This window comes from Hyalella azteca, unplaced genomic scaffold (assembly GCF_000764305.2).
Source record: "Hyalella azteca isolate HAZT.00-mixed unplaced genomic scaffold, Hazt_2.0.2 contig13023, whole genome shotgun sequence".
NCBI lineage: Eukaryota > Metazoa > Arthropoda > Malacostraca > Amphipoda > Hyalellidae > Hyalella > Hyalella azteca.
This window is the reverse complement of record NW_025942960.1, coordinates 82,729-102,313: the sequence shown is the minus strand read 5'-3', so window position 1 is coordinate 102,313 and position 19,585 is coordinate 82,729. Positions and strand designations below refer to the sequence as shown.

Sequence of the window (19,585 nt, the reverse complement as noted above, 5' to 3'; positions counted from 1 at the left end):
CGGACAGTTAGTTAATCACGCGCCTAAACGATGTGGATGAACGAAGTTCAAATGCTTAGCATTGATAGTCCGCCGGTTTTATAAGGCTATTTGCAACACTGAAAACGACCATTCGATGAACCCGCAAAGAAATTAGATTTCCTGATACGCGTGAAAAATTCGCTAAATAAATTGTAACAATGATTCTTGCTGCACTCTTGACGCTGAATGGGCTTCAATAACTCAGAGTCCACGGCAGTGATCGATTGATTAAACGTATGAAGGATGATTTTTGATCAATCTTCTGCTGGGCGGTTAATCTATCGAGAGCAACGTTAGTATTTATTAACCAGGATGCTGGTTCAACAGACTATTCGTGGACTGAATATACAATTTACCCATCCTGTGTGATCTTGTCCGGGACGTAACGTATATGTCTTGTGGTGCAAAGCCACGTACTGTAATAGGTTTCAAATATTAAAGAAGTGTGTTGGATAGAGAAAAGAATGAAGGATATACTGATGAATATTAGAGGGGAAAAAGACTATGGGAGTTTGATTGCGTGGTAAAGTAATTTTATGTGATTGAATAGTCTCTGTACTGTATGAAAACCTACATATATAAGGGCTTGAGAAAAGTCAAGAACAGTAGGAGGTCTTTACAATCGTATACAATGTGCGAATTTTATGTAGAAACTATTGCTACATAGACGTGCTAGACTAGTTAATATAGACATAGACGTGCTATAAATATTTTTCTCTCATACCAGGTATTGTAAAATTGTCTGTTTGTTCATAGGTATTTGGCCGACGCTGGTTAAAAACTTTGACTTTGAGCACCGTACATGTCATCGACGGAGGATCACCTCAATCGTTATTTCAGTGCGCCATAATTTGTGGCAAGAACGAGATCTGCGGAGGTTTTATCTGGAATCCAACCTTGGTGAGCATAGGGAAACTCTAACTAAATTAAGACTTCATTATAACACAGGGTTGATTAACTAAATGGATAGAACGAAATTCTAGGCAAGGAACAGAAATTAAATGGAAACTCACTGGAATGGTAACTCAATACATGTGAGAAAAGTTTTACGAACAGACTCTATAATGATTAATTTCTTCAGAGCGATTGCTCATTTTACACGCATCAGTATATAAATCGTTAAATGAGATGGCTTATTTAATGTCATATATTATTTGAATATTTATTTATTCTAGTCTCCCAAATGCCGGATGGTGGTGAGAAACTCGAGCGTAGAAGGAGCACAGGCGTTTACCAACGTGAGCTACAACGCGATCTACATAGTGACCGACGCTTGCCACTTTATTGGCAGTGACCAACACTTTCCGTTCTGTTGGTAGTGGCCAATGCCGGTTATTTTGCTGATTGTGACCAAAATGTTTGAAATTTGCCATTCTGTTGGAAGTCAACAACAATTTCCGATTTATTGGTATAAACCGACACTTGCCAACCCTTACCATTTTGTAGGTAGTCACCAACACCTATCATTTGCTGGTAAGGACCAACATTTGCCAACTGTTGGTAGTGGCCAGCACTTGTCGTCACTTGCCAATTTTCTCGTAGTATTAATGGAGGACTGCATTTATCCATCACTCATGCAAATCCCTCTTGTACTATCATTCACGTAGGTTCAGTTTATATAAGCAAATACAATAAGTTTTCACACATTTATCTCACCGGACTGATGCGTACCAATGCGCTGTGTTCTCTTAAAATATTCTCCAGCATGGTTGTAAAAGTTGAATAAATGAATCTCGGAAATCATCAAAAAAATATGGCCGGAGGAGTACACATATAATTAAAAAAGTTATAATTGGTAAAACATGACTTCCTGTGATGAATTTGATTTTATACTATTCCTTAATAGTGTAAAATTCTTACCAATGAATGCATGCATTTTTGTAGCAAATTCATGTGTTATTATGCTATAGCTAACAACATTTCATAAATGAAGGAATAATTACTTCAATTACAGCGTTGTTAATACAGTTTCATTTGAAGCCACATGAATCTGATACACGTCGAAAGGTAAAGAAAAACACATTTAAACCATTTTGCCATTTTATTAATATATGATACTTTGTTTTTTACAACCTTGCTAAAATTATTAATATAATTAAATTTAAAAAGAAAATGAAAATTTGACGACGTTATATAACTGGCTGTTATTGAATTGGTGCATGATAGCCTGACTACATGCGAACAACTTTGAATTTTCGGAAAGATGACTCTTCCTATTTAGAAGTATGAAAAATTTTATTTACAGAATGCAAAGCTAATGTGTTTGATGGCCTGCATCGATAATATTATAAGGGCTCATCGGAAGCACGAACGATACTTATCGTGTCGCCATATAAACAGGGAATTTTGTAGTTTTTAGCGGAATTCCTGAAAAATTTATGGATTTTCATTGGGATGGTGATCCCAATTAAAAATTAAAAAGATATTTTCAGGGTAGAAGGGGCCGATGCTAGTAAAAATTATACAATTAAAGTTTTATTAAAATATCTGGGGTTTAGTTATGATATTGTTATATGGATAATGGAAAATGCAGTTTGGGTTTCCGAATGACCCAAGTTGGAATAATAGAAACCAGAAAATCTGGTTCTCAACTAGTCATGATTATCACTGGATAGGCCGGGCTAACCTACTGGTTATTTGTATATTGTCAACCTGGTTTACCTAACAAAATAAACATGTTATTTACTATAAAATTAAATGCTTATTTATAAAATGACAATTCTGTTTATCTTCAAATAACTACATGACAGTGAAGAGGATCGGTCTATCGGGCTCTCTCGTCTACATGACAGTGACGAGGATCGCTCTATCGAACTCACGTTCTCCGAGTTGCTCGTTGTTATCAAGCAAGCGACGAACCAAACTCTATCAAAGAAACTCTCCGTGACCTGAATTGCAATTCAGCTCGCTGGCGCTACGCCTGAAGTAATGACGGCTATAAAACGTTCACGTGTTCAATGGTTGTTTCGTTTATTGAGAAAACATAATTCGGAACCTTTTATTTTCTGACCATTCATTCTTCTAGAGATAAAAATTTACGCAATTGTATATTGAGTTTTTTTGAAGTTTTGGTTTGTTTTCCTCGCTAATATTATATGAATATTAGTATTATATTATTATATTATAGAGCGTCGTTGTTCAGATATTTGTTTCCGCAGTTTTTTATAAAAGATAGAAGTATTACGTAAATTTCAATATTCTTATGCATGCACGACACCAAGTATTTTTTCTGTCTCATTTCTCATCTGACGACCGCCGTCCAGACGGCCGACGTCTCATATCGCCTACCTTATGCGTACGTGGATTGATTTCTGTTGCTGTTATTATGGAGACGCTTGTAGGGATAACCGATATTCGTTATTTATTTTCTTGTTCATTTTTCCACAAATAGTTAGCAGTCAGATAAATATCCGCACTTCTTATAGATTGACTTTTTCTTTCTTCGTTAGTTCAGTAACTAGTCATTTCACTGCAGCCTTGTCCGCCAACGTTTGGGGTAAGACCTTAAATAGCTCATGTTATATTCATGTTATTAATAATATTTTCCGGTATAATATTCTTCATTTAATCTTGTAAAACATGTTATGCAATTAGCCTTATCAGAAATTGTTTATTCAACTGGTGCAAACTTTACATTACTCACAAATACATTGTTCACAACATCCGCCTGGTTAATTACTCGAAGGATTCCCTATTCGCACTCCCTTAGCATATAGCGGTACCGATATACTCTGCTATAGCTTCTCTTTACTCTTATTTTAAATGAAATTCATAGGCTGTGATACTTTCTCATCAGACATTCTTCTAGTTGTGGGAAATGAACTATAATTGATGAATAAAATGTGGAGTGGAATTTCTGACGAATTATAAAAGTTTTTATAATTCGTCATTTTTCGTAGTGTTTTTAGGTGCGTTAGTGAACCTCAAGTCTAATGTAGGACTTCTAATTGTTAAGTACAGTAAATTTGGTTCAATATAAACTAAAGTTTAGCATCTGCAAAGTTCATCAATATCAACTAAAGTTAGCATCTAATAAAGTTTAGCATCTGCAGAAAACTCAAACCTGTTTGGTTTTACATCGGTCTATAGTTTGTAGCAGTTGTGGGTAGAGTTTCTTGAAATTATTATTAATTTCGTTGATATAATCTTGATTGATCTGGCATAAAACTAGTGCTCTAAGAATATTTGCCATTCAGTCCATGCCGCTAAAAAAATTTAAGAATCTGAATATGCAAGAATATTATGTTTTTAATGCAAATTTTGCATGAGTATTATCGTGAATAAGATTACTGTGACGGCATAAACTAGACGGGTTAGTCGAATAAATGTGAAGAAAATAAACGCTAAATGTAATGAAAATATATGCTAAATGTGAAGAAAATAATTTTTATTACCATAGGTGAGTAAAATACAATAGATTTCTCCAAAAATGTCAAAGTATTTTTCATATTTAACGGATTATTACCTTGACGTCAGGGCAACACCCATTCCATTTGTTACTAGTCAGCGCACAATAGCAGTAAAGCGTCTTATTAGTTGTGTATTCCGGGCACAGCAGTAGCAGGACGTGTTATCTCCTTATAGAAATATTTGATACATCAGCACACACATTACGCGTCGCTTTACCATCCGTCAAGTATTTCGGCACGACAGAAAAATGTTATTACGAAAGCTTCGTATGTTGCGAGACACCAAACGCATTCGCTTGTGTTGATATGAAACATTGAAATTCTTGCTTAATAATAAGAAGGATAAAAGAGATTGAATATGATTTTTCGATCTTTTACTGCGAAATCTCGTTTTTTATGACTGCGCAACTGCTGTCAAGTCTGAGGGGACAGGTTGTCGCGAGTAAAATATCTTCAATCTTTACACGAGAAGATAACTTTAATTACCATGAATTGTCATTCATGGCAATTATGAATTATTCAATAATTTTTCGAATGTTCAAATTACATTGTATTACTCAGTTGCAAAAAACCCTGATCTGCCTATATTTTGCAACCTTACTGCGGCGGAAAAATAATACTATAATAAAAAACATACATACATAATACATACATACATAATATACATACATAATATCAAATTCAATGTTCTTACAAGGAACAGTTCTCAACGGGGCAGGGGAATTAGGTTTAGTAAAAAGGACGAGACAAGTGGAATGAAGCGAAGGCTAGAGTCCAATTAATCGAGGCAGCCAACTGCAATGTCCGCCCAATTACTTGTGGATTTAATGGGAACAAAAGACTCTCATGAGACGAAGACCGTATTGAAGCAGCTATAAGAAGTCAAAAAGTATCTACTTTGGCGATTATGGTACATTTTAATGGATAAGATAACGAAAGCATACATTAAAGAACAAAAGTTGTCTGTGTAACTTATTGGTGCGAGAAAAATTATCACCAGGATGAAGCATATTTTATTTCAAATTTGTTTTTGGCAACCAATGCCGATTAATCAAATATGACATCGCCACGTTAACATGATCGGTCTCTGTTCCAGGCTCCACTCAGTGTACCGTTGATGAGAATTCAATAAACACAGTACATTGTACTTTCTTCAGTATTTGAGAAAATAGGTTTCGTAGATGCATTGGCTATAATTCGAGTTTCTTTCGTTCATTGATGAATGTTTAAACATTTAGTGCTCAACAACATCTAAAATAAAATTGAGGAATATATTGCACTTCATAAAACTTGAAAGTCATATCATGATAACTTCAATACCCAATAAATATCAGTTGAACTCTTAAATCTGGACTAATTAATGTTGTATTGTTAATTGAAATGTCAACCACGAATATATCTATTGTAATCTCTGAAAAATCGAGCCAGGTATTATTGTAAGTGCAAGTACCTTGAAACTCATTTATAAAGATGCTATGTTATATTGATAAATTTCATTAGAATATCGACAAGTTTGACACACAAGTCTTTGCCTTCGAAGTTTTATATAAATCAAGATTTGGAAATTTATTAAAACTGGCGAAATAAATAAAGATTTGGAACACTTGCAACATCTCGAAGTAATCGAGGTTGGAAGAAATCAATACTGATTAGACAATAATCGTTCCTAAATTATCAAGATTTAAGTAATCACTCGTCAATCTTAGCAAATCAAAAATCGTATATTAAGTCTTTAAAATGATTAAAATATGTTTATAATGCGAACATTTCTCTTTCGAGTACTAAATAGTCGCTGTACGTACCCGATCCTACTATACCCGATCCCAAAAATTGAGTATATTACGGCCAAACGTCCAGTAAGAAACTGCACGCTGGTTATCAATACTAAGCGCCACTCCCTAATTGGCATTCTATTGTTTTATGGCTGCAATACGAAACAGCCCGTGAAACTTTCATAAAATCCAAACTTTTAATGTTTGACTGAATCCACGGCGGGAGCCTAATAATTATATTTATGTTTTTTCGATGCAGAGTAAATTATTTTTCAGTGGGGATGGAGGCAGGTTCAGTGTTCATCAAACCACGGTTGCAGTAATATACTTTATTGCCAGAGACATCATATTACATTAAGAGTTTTCTTCAAACATGAAAACTGCAGTACTTGTATACGTTCATGGCTTGAAAAATGGCAAGCGATTAGCTGTACGTCTAGGGGACAAGCTTCACGAATAACAAGATGATGCTTTCAAGACCACGTTCCTTCTGCTACATTTTCCTATCCACAATCTCTGACCACAGTTTCAATACTACCGAAAACATTCCTACAATTCCAACACTTATTAATTCTAAATTGACAACACATTGATTTAGTAAAAACCAAGTACATAACAATAAAATAACGTTGAATCCAAGACCTTTAATATTTGAAAAAATAATTATTTTATCAATATCTGGCTTTTGTATAATTACTGGTAGAATGAGCGTTACGATTTGTTGATTTGTTTGTCGCAAGAATTTTAATTATTTGCATCCCAGAGGATGCATTCTATTACACCTTTCATGCTTGTTTTGTAGTGTAGAAATAGAATACTAGAAGAAAATATAATTTAGTCAGCTGTTGTAAACACTCATGAGGTGAGCTATTGATGGCCCTCTACTGATAATTCATAGTGATAATTTTCTGATAATTATTCTGCACTCATGTACGATGTTCATTTTTCTTCGTTGTGACCATCCATGCAATTTATTTGGATATTTGAGATTGCAACTAGAAAACTGGCATGGATGTGTATTATAGCTGTTTCGATTTTACAGCATTTTTTTGTGTATCCTAATCAAATCTATTAATCTGTTAGCTGCTTAGATAATTTATCGTCATCATACATATGGAAACAAAAAAGTCCTTTGAGTGTTCTAGATGCATGTTTAATGGAATGGTTATAGTGACTGAGCGAGTAAAGACCGGATAAATTATTGTTGTTCTCTAATACTAATAATTACACAACATAATTAATACCTGACCAATAGTGCACGTACTTGTTTAGCAGCTTGATCGGTCTTAGTACAAATAGAAACACGGAAAACGAATCATAATAATTTTTCACAGGGCCAGGGAATTATTTATGAAGGTTTATAATTGATAGCAATAACTTTCGTTGGCAACAATCTTGAAGTTATATTTTTTGGCCTAATATTTCATATATAAACGTTTGTATTCATTACTCTAATTGTTTCTATTTTTCGAAAATTCCAGATGCACTGTTCATATAAATTTAACCCAAGCGTATTTTTTCAAATTAAAATTCATCGATTGGAATTTGAATTTATCGATTGAAACTGTTGTTTATATATTCATTACAGTTGCAGAAGTTTGCCTATACTCGTTCTTATAGTTGCAGTTAAGCTGTCACGTCCAAACTCAATTTTTCATATGAATTTTTCCTTAAAAAGCTTTATAAAGATACTATAGTGTTTTTATAGTGATTTTGATTATATAATGCCACATACTAACTGGGTCGGCTTACAACATTCAAAGTCACAGAATTACAAGCGAATTTTATTCTAGTTTACAAACCAAAAAGGAGATTTGGCTTGCGAGAAACGTTTGTTCACATATTTCTTATCTTCGAATGCGGATACGAAGGTATGCGGATATCACGTATATACGAATGCGGAATACACATATTTCTTATCTTAATAACGAATGATGATGATCGCATATTATTGCTGGGTCGAGATATTTTATTGCCACTTGTATTATTACTCTGCGTCATGTCAGCAGACAGGAAACGATGTACGATTGCTGGGGATTGCACTTGAATTGCGGCCGGGAGAGAACGACTGGAGGATGCGGATACTCACGTACAACGACAACTAAGGGACGAAATTTGAAGGGGAAAGCCGAGGGATTTTCCCCCTACGCTGCTCTAGGTCGCTGTAAAAGGCAAGCATTTGCTGTAATCGCGATTTAGCGGGTTGACCTTTTTGGGGGTACCTCATGGGTAGACTTTGCGATCCCAGCCTTGTCAGTGATGAGGGTGGATGCTGCTCGCGCGAGTAGTCCAGCCTGCTGAGGGAATAAGCTCTACGTATTCGCCCGGCCGGGTAACGCTCAACGTAACAGCCGAGGCTTAAATTTCGCTCAAACTCTTCTTGTATTTCTTTATTTCTGTAGTGCCGGGCAGCAACTGTGGGTGAACCATTAGGTTGAATTCGGTTTGTCGTTTCTTGCTCCGTCAGGACCGATGTTCCTGTAGTTAGAAGCACCTGCGTTCTGAGCTCAGAGACCCCCAAGTCTGTAGCTACCTGCTCCATTTGTTCCTCTTCTCTCTGTTGCGTGAGTTATAAACATGGCTTAATTATTTAACTAACTGAAAGTAAAATGATCCAGTATACAAAAAATGACCATACCACATCCATCGGCTGAATTTTATTTTTTCCAATGAATGACTTGAATTAAAAGTTGACCTTCTTATAGTCATTCATGTGTTCTAGACTTGTTTGATTGACGAAGAATTCGAAAGCAAAGAAAACGCACAAGAACGTTCAACACATCTTCAATGGAAACGTTTTCACTTAAGATATGTTGAACATTTTTGGCGTTTTGTTTGATTTTAAATTTTTGTTTATTTAATTTTTGTGAGAAACGAATTTTTAAAAACGCTGACAATTCACGCTGAGTTAAACAATGTGCTGACCCTCGCTCACCTGCTCTCCCAGCGCCGTGGCTCGTTCTCGCGCCTCCGGGAGTAGCGAGCTGGATGGTGAGGCGGCTTCGCTTGAGGAGCCGTTGGAAATATTTCTTAGTTTCCTGGCCCTAGCGTAGACAAAAGACACCAGCACGACCATTGCAATGCCCATCATCACCGCCACCGACAAGCCAATGATAAGAGCCAAGTTGTCGTTTGATACAGTTGTGTCCGGCGCAAGTTCCTCCTTCTTCTCGCTTACAACCGTTTCTGCCTCGGCAACAGTCTGTGTGAAACAGGAGCCGATAGAAAAATGTTTTTTTTTACCAAAAAGAGGAAGGTTATACCATCCATTAGCTCAACGTCTTAATGTTACATGATAACTGAGTCCCACAAGATATTCATTCATTCATATGATAATCATTTTTCAAACACTATCAATAGAAGTGTGAACTATCCAAATGGACCGTGCTCGTATAGTGGAATAAATCAACGCAAAAACTCGGGTAGAAGGCCATTGAACGAAGTTAAAATCTACGTTATAAATCTTTATTACGGAAGCTAAAGGAACACTAATCCACGATCTTCAACTAATAAACAGGGACAGTTAAAATAACCTACGCCAGGCACACATAGACGCATTAAAAATATTCTACGCTTGGTAAACAGCTAAGAAACACAGACGGCTAAGAATGTCCTCCGTAAAGCAAACACAGACGGCTCGAAATGTTATTCGCTAGGTAACACAGACGGCTCGAAATATTATTTGCTAGGTAATTCAGGCGCCACTTCCGATATTCCATGGGACACAAAGCGGGCGGCCACTCCCGATTCTGGAAGCTAAAAAAGTGAGGCAGAGCAGACTCGGCACACTCCCCTATAGTAACCAGAGTAACCCTGATCGACAAGAGACTGACGAGCTGCGCAGCTACAGTATGTTTTTGGTTCGGAACTCATTCCCCGACTACAATGTTTTTAGGTTAATTATCGCCAAATCCCAATGACAGAATTTTTCATTTGGACCATTTGTAGTCAGTTCCTACACTGTAAAATTTCTAACTTATAATTTCATTACAATCATGACTCAGTCGTTCAATTTTTAAATGTTAACCCGGATTATTGACTTGAATCCTCTTAAAACGTATCTTCTTATCCTTTTAAGGTAGAATGCTTTTAATACATCAAATCGAAAGCTGCTTTGAGGCTTTTCACGTCTCAGGCAGGCGTACCAGTAAATTATAGTGACGGCCAAACCACAACCCCTCCTCCCTTAGGGTACTTATACATGGTGTTAGTATTAGCAGCGAGTATTCGCTGCAAGTTTTCTCACTCCAAATATTGTGATGATTTATTCTTCAGATGCAGTAGCTGATGCAATTGCGTCTAAAGCAGTTCTTGTCTTGAAAGTGCCTTAAATTATCGGCAGTACGATGTGAAAATGTGATACTTGTGGAGTGAAAATACTGTTTACTTAATGCTTAACGCGTGTCAAAAGCTTTCAGCCAGCAAATCTGGGAGTGTGACAACTTGCATCGCCTATTCGCAGCTAATACTAGCCCCTTGTATAAGAGCCTTTATTCCTAGATTGGCTTGGTGATGTTTAGGATGTGTATCTGGCTATTTGGTGGCTGCTATGATTTATTTTTTATCGCACTTCGATCTTAAGTTTTCAATATAAACTTCCTAAATGGTAGCCATTTGCAGTTTTAACATCCAAGAATAAGTATCTTGCTTCAGGTGTTCCGTTTAAGACAATATTGACATTTAATTATGTCACTAACACTTCATTCACCTGAACACCAGCTGGTTTACAGAAAGAACGAATCTGCTTTCGAGAGTTAGTCGTATGGTTAAACTTGCACTATTAGTTACAGGATGCTTACGACACATCGATACGCTTCATAATAAGAATTATTTGAATGAGAACAAGAAAGTAACAACTCCAGATAAGGCTATTCAATTAAACAAGTCCTGGAGTAATTAAAGAGCTATTTCGAGGTATAAAAATAGCTCAGTGAAATAGCTTGCAATCATTCACAGAGACGCACACATAAGCTAGCTACGCCTATGGATCAATTTAGGCTTAATAGGCTCAAAATGATGGACGAATGTTTACACATCAAATTATTTGTTTCGTAATTCTTTGTTAACATGTAATAGACTAAGATATTACATGTTAGATCTTTACTAACATGTAATAGACATTCATTTGAAAGTTCTCCCTAAAAAATGAACACTGAAGTGAGATTAAAGTTCAAAATCACATTTCGGGATAAAAAATCCGTTTTCGTGGCCGCCAGCGAAATTCGGAAAATGGTTTAATTTGAATTTATTTTAAAAAGTAGCCATAAGGCACGTAAGCTCAAGAAAAATCTTGTCGGAGAGCGAATTTCAGAAAAGTGGTTTGTCACTATAGCCTCTAATAAAGCTTCGGTAAAACATCCCAGGACTACAGATTGTCTTATTGTTGTCAACTGCTAGATGTTAATTGTGCATTTTAGTCTTGCTCAGCATTCAAATGGTTTTAGCTTTTTCGGCATCATTTAAATAATCAAGTATACAATACACATAGTTAAATTTCGAGAAAAAAATACTTGATGCCAAAATGGCATTTCCGAAAGAAATCATTCTTTGTACCAACCTTAGTGGCGTTGGTAAGAATTGAAGAATCATTGGCGACAGCTTCCTTGAAAAGTTCATTAGGACAAGACGAAATTTCACCGACGTCGGCCGTTGCTTGGTCCATATTGTCAACTTGTTGCAAATAGATGATATCCGCGCTGATCTCACCAGTCGTCTTCTCCACGACAGCCATGGCATCGTTCAGTTGACGAACTTGGTCGTTGTCAGGGCACCCTGAACGTCTTCTTCGCCCAGACTTTCTATACGACCATAGAAGCTGCTGAGTTAGATCATCGAGAAATCCAGCAATTTCATCTAAATCCGCTTGGATAGCATCTAGAATTGCAAGATTACCTGTCACGGAATCAGTAGTTGTATTCATAACAGTGGTTGAAGAAAGTGTTGAGCTGACGACGATTGTAGGTGAAATGTCTTCAGTGGTCGACGAAGTTTCAACATCAGTTGTCGAAGCTTCATCGGTGGTAAGTGTAGTTTCTTCTGAAGTTGGGTAAGTTTTCTCAGAGGTAGATGAAGTTTCCGTGTTCACTGTTGACGTTTCTTCAGGAGATTTTGAAGTTTCTGCAGTAGAGAATGACGTCTGTTCAGTAGTGGATGTAGTTTTTGTGGCTGTTAATGTACTTTCTTCGGTGCTCAATAAAATTTCTTCCGTGGAGGATGATGTTTCCCCAGAGTAGGTTGAAGTGTCAGTGGTAGATTGAATTTCTTCAGTGGTGGATAATATTATAGTTTCTCCATCAGTGGATGAAGTTGTAGTTGTTTCTACAGTGGTGTATAAAGTTCCCTCAGTGGAGGATGAAAATACTTCCGTGTTGTGTGAAGTCGCCGCAGTAGAGGATGAACTTTCCGAAGAGGTGGTTGAAGTTCCTTCCGTGACATAAATAGTTTCAGCAGTACTTGATGGAGATTCTTCCGTTGTTAATGTAGTTTGTTCGGCGGTTGATGTAATTGTTTCAGTCGGATAAGACGTTTTTTCACTTGTGGATGGAACGATTTCAGTGGTGGGCGGAGTTTGAACATTAGTAGTTGAAGCTTCATCGGTGGTAGGTGTAGTTTCTTCTGAAGTTGGGTAAGTTTTCGCAGACGTAGATGAAGTTTCCGTGTTCGTAGATGGCGTTTCTTCAGGCGATGTTGAAGTTTCTGCAGTTGAGAATGACGTCTGTTCGGTAGTGGATGTTGTTTCTGTGGCTGTTAATGTACTTTCTTCGGTGCTCAATGAAATTTCTTCGGTGGAGATTGATGATTCACCAGAGTAGGCTGAAGTTTCCCCAGTGGTAGATTGTATTTCTTCGGTGGTGGATAATATTGTAGTTTCTCCATCAGTGGATGAAGTTGTAGTGGTTTCTAAAGTGGTGTATAAAGTTCCCCCAGTGGTGGATGAAAATTCTTCAGTGCTGTGTGAAGTGGCCTGAGTAGAGGATGAACTTTCCTCAGAGGTGGTTGAAGTTCCTTCCGTGACGGATGAAGTTTCGACAGTACTTGATTGAGTTTTTTCAGTTGTTAATGTAGTTTGCTCAGCGGTTGATGTAATTGTTTCAGACGAATAAGAAGTTACTTCACTTGTGGATGGAACGATTTCAGTGGTGGGAGAAGTTTGAACATTAGTTATTGACGCTTCATCGGTGGTAGGTGTAGTTTCTCCTGAAGTAGGGTAAGTTGTTTTCTCAGAGGTAGAAGAAGTTTCCGTGTTCGTAGATGACGTTTCTTCAGTAGATGTTGAAGTTTCTGCGGTTGAGAATGACGCCTGTTCGGTAGTGGATGTAGTTTGACTAGTTTCTGTGGCTGGTAATGTACTTTCTTCGGTGTTCAATGAAATTTCTTCGGTGGAGGATGATGTTTCCCCAGAGTAGGTTGAAGTTTCCCCAGTGGTAGATTGTATTTCTTCGGTGGTGGAAGATATTGCAGTTTCTCCATCAGTGGATGAAGTTGTAGTTGTTTCTCCAGTGGTGTATAAAGTTCCCTCAGTGGTGGATGAAAAAACTTCAGTGTTGTGTGAAGTGGCCTCAGTAGAGGATGAACTTTCCGCAGAGGTGGTTGAAGTTCCTTCCGTGACATAAGTAGTTTCAGCAGAACTTGATGGAGTTTCTTTCGTTGTTAATGTAGTTTGTTCGGCGGTTGATGTAATTGTTTCAGTCGGATAAGACGTTTTTTCACTTGTGGATGGAACAATCTCAGTGGTGGTCGAAGTTTGAACATTAGTAGTTGAAGCTTCATCGGTGGTAGGTGTAGTTTCTTCTGAAGTTGGGTAAGTTTTCGCAGACGTAGATGAAGTTACAGTGTTCGTAGATGACGTTTCTTCAGGAGATGTTGAAGTTTCTGCGGTTGAGAATGACGTCTGTTCGGTAGTGGATGTAGTTTCTGTGGCTGTTGATGTACTTTCTTCGGTGCTCAATGAAATTTCTTCGGTAGAGGATGATGTTTCCCCAGAGTAGGTTGAAGTTTCCCCAGTGGTAGATTGCATTTCTTCGGTGGTGGATAATATTGTAGTTTCTCCATCAGTGGATGAAGTTGTAGTGGTTTCTAAAGTGGTGTATAAAGTTCCCCCAGTGGTGGATGAAAATTCTTCAGTGCTGTGTGAAGTGGCCTGAGTAGAGGATGAACTTTCCTCAGAGGTGGTTGAAGTTCCTTCCGTGACGGATGAAGTTTCGACAGTACTTGATTGAGTTTCTTCAGTTGTTAATGTAGTTTGCTCAGCGGTTGATGTAATTGTTTCAGACGAATAAGAAGTTACTTCACTTGTGGATGGAACGATTTCAGTGGTGGGCGAAGTTTGAACATTAGTTGTTGAAGCTTCATCGGTGGTAGGTGTAGTTTTTTCTGAAGTAGGGTAAGTTTTCTCAGAGGTAGATAAAGTTTCCGTGTTCGTAGATGACGTTTCTTCAGGAGATGTTGAAGTTTCTGTGGTTGAAAACGACGCCTGTTCGGTAGTGGATAAAATTTGACTAGTTTCTGTGGCTGTTAATGTACTTTCTTCGGTGCTCAATGAAATTTTTTCGGTGGAGGATGATGTTTCCCCAGAGTAGGTTGAAGTTTCCCCAGTGGTAGATTGTATTTCTTCGGTGGTGGATAATATTGTAGTTTCTCCATCAGTGGATGAAGTTGTAGTTGTTTCTCCAGTGGTGTATAAAGTTCCCTCAGTGGTGGATGAAAATACTTCAGTGTTGTGTGAAGTGGCCTCAGTAGAGGATGAACTTTCCGCAGAGGTGGTTGAAGTTCCATTCCGTGACATAAGTAGTTTCAGCAGAACTTGATGGAGTTTCTTTCGCTGTTAATGTAGTTTGTTCGGCGGTTGATGTAATTGTTTCAGTCGGATAAGACGTTTTTTCACTTGTGGATGGAACGATCCAGTGGTGGGCGAAGTTTGAACATTAGTAGTTGAAGCTTCATCGGTGGTAGGTGTAGTTTCTTTTGAAGTTGGGTAAGTTTTCTCAGATGTAGATGAAGTTTCCGTGTTCGTAGATGACGTTTCTTCAGGAGATGTTGAAGTTTCTGCGATTGAGAATGACGTCTGTTCGGTAGTGGATGTAGTTTCAGTGGCTGTTAATGTATTTTCTTCGGTGCTCAATGAAATTTCTTTGGTGGAGGATGATGTTTCCCCAAAGTAGGTTGAAGTTTCCCCAGTGGTAGATTGTATTTCTTCGGTGGTGGATATTATTGCAGTTTCTCCATCAGCTGATGAAGTTGTGGTTGTTTCTCTAGTGGTGTATAAAGTTCCCTCAGTGGTGGATGTAAATTCTTCAGTGCTCTGTGAAGTGGCCTGAGTTGAGGATGAACTTTCCTCTGAGGTGGTTGAAGTTCCTTCCGTGACGGATGAAGTTTCGACAGTACTTGATTGAATTTTTTCAGTTGCTAATGTAGTTTGTTCAGCGGTTGATGTAATTGTTTCAGTCGGTTGTGTAGTTTCTTCATTTGTGGATGGAAAGATTTCGGTAGTGGGCGAAGCTTCAATATCAGTTGTTGAAGCATCATCGGTGGTAGGTGTAGTTTCTTTAGCTGTTGGGTAAGATTTCTCTGAGGTAGATGAAATTTCTCTATTGGTGGACGCCTCTTCTTCAGAGTAGGTCGAAGTTCCAGCAGATGAAAAAGAAGTTTCTTCATTAATTACTGAAGTTTCTGTGGATGTTGAGGACGTTTCTTTTGTGGCAATGGAAGACATTTCTTCAGTGGAGGTTGAAGTTTCTGTAGTTGAGAAAGATATTTCTTCTGATTTTAATGATGTTTCTGCAGCAGTTGAAGACGTTTCTTCTGTGTTCGATGAATTTTTTTTCAGATGTCTTTCGAGTTTCTTTAGTAGTAGATGACGTTTCATGACTGGCGGATATAGTAGCTTCCGCAAAGAGTGAATTATCCGTCCTTTCGGGTACAGGTTGCAAAATGATGGATGCAATTTCTTCAAAGGAGGATGAAGTTTCTTCTGTAATTAAATTAGTGTCTGCCCCTACGGACATATTTTGTGCTGCACGGTTCTGGAGAGAAGTTTCTTCTGTAGTCGATGAAGTTTTCTCCTCAGTGGATGAAATATAGGAAGACGTTTCTGTTGAGGAGGATAGAACTTCAATAGTATATGCTAAAGTTTTTTCAGTGGTCGAGGGTGTATCGTCCGCAATGGAAATTGTATCTACAAAGAAAGAATTATTTCCTTCTTCCGTTGTAAGATGTCTGCCATTGTTGTACTTCGTGTCAAGGTATTTTGCATTGTGTTTGTTGTAAAATTCGTTGGAATGTTTCATCGTCCTCATTGCTCCTAATGCTGCCTCAGGAATCGGTGACGCCCGCGCTGAGTTTGTCTTTTCTGGGGAAGCAAACCATTGATTGTACATCAGCAAATTTTGATTTCTTTGTGCCTCATGTAATGATAACTTACACACAGTATCTGGTTTCAATCCGTTTATGGCCGGTTTTTTTACAGGGCGGGGCAGAACCGTTTGAGCATTTTTCAGGCGAAATAAGAGAGTAATGGAGCTACATAACGAAGAAAGTTTATTTTCCTCGAGGTTAGCATAACACTCCATTTAGAATACTTGTGTTTTGAAAACAATATCAGGAAGATGGTGGCCGTTAGCTGCAACACACTGTTGGAGTCGTTCTCGGAAGTTTTCTACAGCACGTTCATACATATTGCGAGGTATGGCCATGACCTCTGGAATAATCCGTTCCCTTAGCTGTTGTAGGGTGTGAGGGCGACTTCTGAACACCCATTATTTTAGATGTCCCCCAAAGAAAGAAATCGCAAATGCTCAAATCAGGTGACCTCGCCGGCCACTGTAAATCACCCCTCGATCAAAGACACCAGACGTCCAGGAAACATGGGTCTCAAAACATTAAATGACATTCGGGCTGTGTGAGCTGCAGCCCAATCCTGCTGGAATTACACGTCTCCCAATGCTCCATTTTCAACAATGTTTTCCATCCTGGGCTGCAAGAAATTTTGCAACATTGCAGCATAGCGTTCGGAATTCACTGTCACGGTTACTTCCTCCGCCGAGAACAACTCCAACAGTGTGTTGCAGCTAACGGCTACCATCTTCTTGATATTATTTTCAAAGTATTCTAAATGGTATGTTACGCTAACCTCGAGGAGAATAGACTTTCGTCTTTATGTACCTCCATTACTCATTTATTTCGCTTTAAAACTGCTCAATCGGTTCTGCCCCACCCTGTATATTGAAGTTATTATTAGCTAAATATTTTGGAGAGTATTATTGTCACTCGTTTGCTTGAATAGCAAATTAACAATTAATTTAGAAGCAAAGAAAATTCCAAAAAAGTTCATTATATCTCAGTTGAAAAAGTTTCGAAGTTCAACTCCATTGCCAGTTCGAAGATTTTGAAATAAAGATAAAATCACAAGTTAGTACAATTGAAATTCATGGAACCGAAATTAAAACATAAATTTACAATTACAATTATAAGGCAATAACTAAGAAAAAACTGTCTATTCACAATCTCAAGAAAAAAGGAGCTAAAAGCTAAATTAAAACTTGGCTTCTATTTAAAAATGTATAAGAATTTTAAAATACGCAGATCTGAAGTACCGGAAGTGGAAGCTAACACCTAAAAGTCATTGTCAGATATTGGGACATCACACTGCTCGGCGTAAATGCTCACATCTGAACGAGGGGTGCGCGATAATAACTGCCCAATCTTACAACTCCTGCGTCACTAGAAAATTAAAGAAGATTGCGTAACGTCACACCGACGTACGCGGATACACATTGTGCATAACAATATTGATAATCTAGGGTACATCGCATTTAAACAGGGAGCATGTCTTTGTATATAAAGAAAGAACTGATTTTGATATTGTTCACCAACATAACACGAAGATTGACTTTTGGAAAGTATTCCATGAGCAAGATTTTGAATCTCTTGACATAGCTTCGGACGCAAGGCTAAAGTATGCAAGGGAATGATAAACAACGTTCCTACTATTGCGCTTGAGAAAACCTCAATGTATCGCTTCTACACGAATTCCTTGATTTGGGTAAACACCAGACTGGTCGGAAATCCGTTATCGAGAAGACATCGCACAAAAATTCAAATTCAGCGTGGCTGTCATGGAAATTTTTTAATTAAACATGAAGAAATCATGAATTGGTATGCAGAACATATACGAAAGCCTCAGTGTAATAATGTTTTAAGCCCATTCAACCTGAATCGGAATGAACAAAAGCATAAGAAGCTGGTACTAAGACCGATGAATGTCGGTTTTCGGAACATGGAAGTCTGAAAACGGCCAATAGATTTAGTAACTTTGTGTAATGAATTTTAGTTTTAGGAATTTGGTATCAGATGTTCTGGCAGCATCAACCAAAGTATTGGAAGAACCTGTATTACGGTTCGTTCATTCGTTGATCCTTACTAAAGCCAGCAGCTTGCCTTCTTGCTCTTAGTAAGCGACTAGGTTATCTAATTTGTAATAGAATAACTGTGAGAATATGTTTAGAATATTGTTGTACCATCTAGTTATTAGTGTTTAATTAATTTAATGAAATGTGTATTTATTTGTAGGAGAACTTCCCTCCCCTGCTTGCTGTTCTACTTGATAAACTTGAAACCTGGATAAATCCTAATAACCCAAACACCCATTGGAAGTTACCGTCAATGAATCAATAAATCAGTCCGTTTGATCTTGAACCAATAGAAACATCACACTTTGCAAACGATGAAGGGCAAACTATTCAAGGTCCATGTAAAATTTTATGGAATTAGGTTGCGAGGTTTGGTAATTAAAGTATGGTTTGATGCGAGAGGGATATTTGAAAATTAAAAAGCTATCATTGATGTATTTGTTATATATGCAAGCTCCATGGTATATTTAATGTAATCGTGTGGCGAGTTTAGTATGGTTTGAATCAAAGAATGGTTTGGCATGAGAGGGATGTTTGACAATGAAAAAAGTGTCATCGACGTATCTGTTATAGATACGTCGATCGGCTTAAAATCTATAGGACCATTGGCCTGCCAAGAAATGTGAGTAGTATTGAGACCGAGCTTACGGTAACAATTTACATAAACAGTTTAGGGGGGGTATACCCTTCAGAAAAACTTCCACATTTACCAACGGATCTTTCTGAAACATCACACATATATGTAAAACTAAAAAACTAAGACATTTTGTTCGTATAATTTTTTCGGAAGAATTGATAGAAAACGTGAAATTCATAGGAAACGGACAAAAAAGGGGTACTGTAGAAATCTATCGCCTCCTAGGGTTTTCAAGCTACAACATTGAGACACATATAATTCGATGCGTAAAGACCATACCAATCGAATAACGAAGCCTGATTTTTTACTTTTCCCTTAGTTTTTTTTATACGCATTTTC

At 37.6% G+C, this 19,585-nt stretch overlaps 1 protein-coding gene across 1 annotated transcript in view; it reads right to left on the bottom strand.

Annotated features, from left to right (window-relative positions):
* Positions 1–8,303: 8,303 nt before the first annotated feature.
* The window catches only part of LOC108678090 (flocculation protein FLO11-like), a 78,208-nt gene continuing 66,926 nt past the window's right edge, over positions 8,304–19,585 (bottom strand). The window contains exons 2-6 of the mRNA XM_018166437.2: positions 16,020–16,292; positions 15,087–15,949; positions 11,760–15,023; positions 9,138–9,404; positions 8,304–8,759 (exon numbers count right to left, since the gene is read on the bottom strand). Of these exons, the coding sequence (XP_018021926.2) occupies positions 8,304–8,759; positions 9,138–9,404; positions 11,760–15,023; positions 15,087–15,949; positions 16,020–16,292 (5,123 nt within the window). The remainder of the gene's footprint in view (positions 8,760–9,137; positions 9,405–11,759; positions 15,024–15,086; positions 15,950–16,019; positions 16,293–19,585) is intronic.